We start from the raw sequence: 5,082 nt of genomic DNA, 5'->3' as shown, positions 1-5,082 counted from the left end.
CTTGGATGGTCTGAGAATGAGAACATTTTTAGCTCATTTTTTTTATTTTTGGGTGAACCATTCCTTTAAGGTAATTAAGTTAGATGCTAATGCTTACATGCAGATATTATGATTAAAAGGACACAATTTTCAACTTAAATGTACTTCACATTTATGTTTTGTGCAGATTGGGATTCAGCAGAATGCAAAATAAAATTCCACTACTTTTCTCTAAAAAATTATTATTCTTTAACCGTGCAATTTAGATTGCTTTTAAAACACTAATTTAAAACCACTAGTTTGAGTTTACTTCCTGTTGTCTGTTTATATTTAATAACCTAGAAAATACAGAGAACAGATTAACTCGAATAGGAAATTCGGACATCCTGTAGATGAAAAACAACTGCGTCATATATTTTAACATTCATTCTGTGGAAAAATTAATAATCTCAGGGTGAGTCTGGCAACAAAATGAAATCATTTTTCTATTTTTTGTTTTGTGTGCTGAAGGGCTTTTTCTCCTCCGAGCAGATGGATCAGCACATCCACAGCACTTTATTAAACACTCATTCATTTGCAATCGTTTGTGAACTGAAGGGTTTAACTTGAACTCCAAGTTCCTGAAAGTTGTTTGCTAGTGAATGACGTTGAACGGTTTACATTTATTGTGCTGGAGTGAAACTGATCCTGAAGTTTCTCAAACTCTAATATGCCTCCGTAACCGTCTGAAGTTTAACCTGCGATGAGCTTTAGCATGACGACAAATAAAAATATTCATGAATGTGTGACTGGTTGTTCAGCACAGCAGCTACTAGTCTATTAGATTCAACCCATGTAACATCTGTTCAGAATGTAAAACACTTTAATAAAGCTTTCTGACCATTTCGAACTTCCTTTATGAGTCGTGAGAACGAAATCTGAAAATAAAACAGTTTATTTTACACATCACATAGCCTAGCCTAGCCTCTGTGGAGAAAAGCATCAGTGCACACAGCACAACAGGAAACGCTGAACAGCATCAATACTGAGCAAATGGATTTGAGTTGGTCACTGAAAAACAGCTACGGGCAATTGTGGCCGTTGGCTCTGGGTATATACACACACACACACACACCATACATACTGAAGCAGGTCTGGAGGACTCGGACTCAACACACAGGACAATCAAGAGTCTTTGTAGTAGTTATTGAGGTTGATCCGCAACAGGAAGTCCTCCAGATGGGGCTGATAACCTTTATCCACCAGTTTGGTCACCACTGCAGAATATACAAACATAAATACTTTTCATGCTCTTTTGAAAGTTTATCATTTACAAAAAAAAGATTTTCAAATTCTAAAACAGCCTCATTATAAACACTCATTTTAACTCCTATTAAAATATGACTGATCAAATTTGCATACTTGTTCAGTAGTGCGCAATATGATCATGTAAAACTAAGTTACTGTAATTGAGCGGATACAAGAACTCTTGACTGACATTTATAAATGAGTTCAAGAAAAGATCGAGTACTACAGAAGAGGCGTTTTATTACACGTCTGAACGTCCTGATGGAACATTTGGCTTGCATGAATCTCTGCTCAAGAACAAGCTGTATTTGTGATGACTTTGTTGGCAACAATACAGTATTTATTTAGCCAGGTTTTCCAAAGACTGCACCATCTGGTTAGTTTTACAGCGGCTCCTTGTCTTGCAAACTGTGCATATGACAGCAGTAATAAAGAGAGAGTGTCATGTGGTTGGTGGTTTAATTCTCCACAAAAAAAGATGCCAATAGATTTTACAAGTCTGAATTAATTGAGATGCTCATTAGTGTGGATGGGCTGAACATGATAAATCTGTAATGTTTTGCACAGATTGCCAGGCTTTTCAAGCAAAAGGGTATGAATTTACAGTTGACGTATATTTTCCAGGAGTTATTGCAGATCATGCTTATAAATAAATTTGAATAAATGCTAATAAATTAAGTTTTACAGTTTCTTTTTTGAAAATTTAAATATAAAGTAAATATAAAATATATATTTTTGATGTTAAGAAGTTTTGTTAAAAAATGTTTAGTGTGTGTGTATCTATCTATCGATCTATAAACATACATACATACATACACACGCATACACGCACGTATATATACATATATATACACATACATACACACATACATATATATATATATACATATATATGTGTGTGTGTGTGTGTATATATATATATATATATATATATATATATATATATATATATATATATATATATATATATATATATATATATATATATATATATATATATATATATATATATATATATATATATATATATATATATATATATATATATATATATATATATATATATATATATATATATATATAAAATATTAATATATTTTGTAATGTTAAGAAAATGTTTCTATAAATGTTTTATGTTAATAAAAAGAAAAATATTTATATTTTTAATACTTTATATTTTCTATATAACTTTGTTTTCTATATAACTGGATTTTTCTTTGTATTTTAAGGGTGCTTTCACACTTGGTTCGCTTGCCTGGTCCGAACCAGAGTTCGATTGCTCCCCCTCCCCCGCTGGACTGTGTTCATATTATTTTATTTGGTCCGAACCGCGGTTCGTTTGCATCATCAAGCCAGCAGCTGTTTACCCCGTTGCTTAGTAACGACGGCGCAGGAGAAGGCGGCAAATGCATAACATTGCTCTCTGCACTTTTATATATTTACGTTTTTGAACCATTCGTTTTGTTAACAAAGCTTTGGTACATAATGCCACTTACGTCTGTCTTAGGTTCTTGAATGTACTGCAAATGCTCTAAAGAACGCTAAAGGCGAACAAAAATGAGATATACAGCTCTCTGTTTGCAGCGTGTCAGTCACGCTCGGGTGCGCACCCGAGTTCAGAAGACAGCGTTCACATCATCCAAACGAACCGAACTCTGACGTCAATTGAACCCGGGTGCGCACCAAAAGTGCTAGTGTGAAAGCACCCTAAATCTACTTGGTCCAAAAAAAAAAAAAGAAAAATGAAAAAATATTGATGTATACAATTGATATCAGGTTGTGGTGACTGTACAGTATAGGCACACATCTGTCTGTATCTGAATGGGCAGGTGTGACGCTCTAATCTTATCGTTCCCGTCACAGAACTCTGATCATTCAGTGTTTACACCTGTAGAAGCAGCTCACCTTTGAACAGGAAGCGGGAGTAGTATTTGAAGGTGTTGTAGGACTGCTGCATGGCAATGAAACTGGGATGCACCGGCTCCCCCTGCTGGAGCTCCCACGGCTGCGCGATCAGCTGCCCGCGGAACTTCAGGATCAGACTAAAGATGCTGTGGATGATGTTCATGACGGGGGCGGCTTTCTCCGTCAGCAAACCCCTGAGAGAGTAAAAAAAAAAAAGAACCATCACAGTTTCATATCCTGCTCCAGATATCTGTATATGAACAGTGAATATGTCATGTTTGTGTCCTCACCTGAAGATGGCTCTGTTGAGGTATTCGGCGTGTGTGCGGTGAATGGCGTCCAGGTCGTTGGCGCTGCTCAGTTTGTGTGTGAACTCGCTCCAGGACACCTGAAGGATCTGGTTAGCGATGTAGCCCTGGATCACCTTCACAAAGTGCTGCATCTCGTGTCTGTACAGCTGCAGCTGATGGAACTGAGCGGAGCGACCGGCACCTTTCACCAGCGCTGAGAGAAAGGAGGAAATTGATGATTTTCATCAAAACTATTCAAGTATCAGGTCAGTTTCATGTACAATTAAATGAAACCAAGCACAATTACAAAAATTATAATTGTCATTTTTGAATGAAGGTATTTTCTATTTTTTTTTTGTCATTTATTGATGTATTATAAAAAATTGTAAAATACTTAAAATAATTTTTGATGTTTTAAATTGTAATATATAATTAGTATTTTAAATCATAAATAATAAAATGATACATATTTTAATATATAAAGTAATAAACTAAATGTTTTATATACATTGCTGTATTATATATTACAAATATATATTAAATAAAAATTTAGACCACTTTGAGCAGACGTGTTCAAAGGAATTTAGTTAAATCCTTAACTAAGTTCACAGTGGTAATATTCAAATACAATTTCTCAAATATTAATAAAAATATATATTCTTGCATCAAACTGGTTTTTGCTGTAATTCTTGTAAAAGATTCAAATTTGAGAGAATTTCTCAATTTTTTAATGAATAAAAAGTGGTTAATCAGGGCTCTGTGCGTACTTTTCTTTTAAAATTCTAAAAAATGTATTCTAACTTTATTAAAAGTATGTCATCTTTAATGTAAAATTCAAAAACATTATATTTATAAGCTTTTTAAAATTTCTAATTAAAACAACAGAATAAAAACAAGTAGAATAAGAATAAGTTACCAATCAAATAAAATCAGTATTAAAAAAAATTATTTGTACCACAGAGTTGGCACAGAAAAACACAAAAGTGGCTTGTAGGTGTATTTTCAGACGTTTAATGAGGCTCAGAGGTGGCATGAGTGGAATTAAATTCATAAATTCATGTTGAGGTTAATATTTTAAGTATAAAATTTTGAATATAGAAAAATTAAACGAATTAAATAACAGAAAAGATCCTTTAAAAATGAAAGTAAAACTGCCAGTAGGTGGCGGCAAATCATTGAGTTTATCACTGAATCATTCATTCAATTGATTTGTTCGAACAACTAATTAATTCAGGAATGAAGCAAGTGACTGGCTTTATGAATGAGTAATTGATTCAGATTTGTTTAAAAACGCACGTTCATTCATAAACGAAACACCGCTGTGTTTGCGTGGAAATGCGCAGCGGCTCAGCTGTGACTTTGTTTGAAACTATTTTCGTTGATGAAATAGAGCAAAATCAGGCAATAGTGTTGTAGTCAGACAATGCAAGTCACTTAATATTAATTTCTTGTTTAAAGGCAAAATATGTACGATTTTTTTATTAAAATATCCAAAAACCACTAGAACAGTGTTATATATTTTGCTGACTTGTGTACTTACATTATCCCAAATGTTTAGAAGAATGTTTAAATCCAGAGAAATAAGAAATTTTAACTAGTGACACGGACCGTGTCCATATAG

At 33.5% G+C, this 5,082-nt stretch overlaps 2 protein-coding genes across 2 annotated transcripts in view; one reads left to right on the top strand and one right to left on the bottom strand.

Annotated features, from left to right (window-relative positions):
* LOC107680129 (DCC-interacting protein 13-beta-like) overlaps positions 1-533 on the top strand; it is a 16,845-nt gene extending 16,312 nt beyond the window's left edge. The window contains exon 22 of the transcript XR_001633118.1: positions 490-533. The gene's annotated coding sequence lies outside the window, so the exon portion shown is untranslated. The remainder of the gene's footprint in view (positions 1-489) is intronic.
* tubgcp6 (tubulin gamma complex component 6) overlaps positions 234-5,082 on the bottom strand; it is a 27,221-nt gene continuing 22,372 nt past the window's right edge. The window contains exons 23-25 of the mRNA XM_016475901.1: positions 3,462-3,675; positions 3,172-3,365; positions 234-1,235 (exon numbers count right to left, since the gene is read on the bottom strand). Coding sequence (XP_016331387.1) covers positions 1,144-1,235; positions 3,172-3,365; positions 3,462-3,675 — 500 coding nt within the window. The 3' untranslated portion in view covers positions 234-1,143. The remainder of the gene's footprint in view (positions 1,236-3,171; positions 3,366-3,461; positions 3,676-5,082) is intronic.

Source organism: Sinocyclocheilus anshuiensis, unplaced genomic scaffold, assembly GCF_001515605.1.
Source record: "Sinocyclocheilus anshuiensis isolate Anshui unplaced genomic scaffold, SAMN03320099.WGS_v1.1 scaffold376, whole genome shotgun sequence".
In the NCBI taxonomy this organism is placed as follows: Eukaryota; Metazoa; Chordata; class Actinopteri; order Cypriniformes; family Cyprinidae; genus Sinocyclocheilus; species Sinocyclocheilus anshuiensis.
The sequence above is the reverse complement of the archived record's forward strand: the minus strand, read 5'-3'. Positions and strand labels throughout refer to the sequence as shown.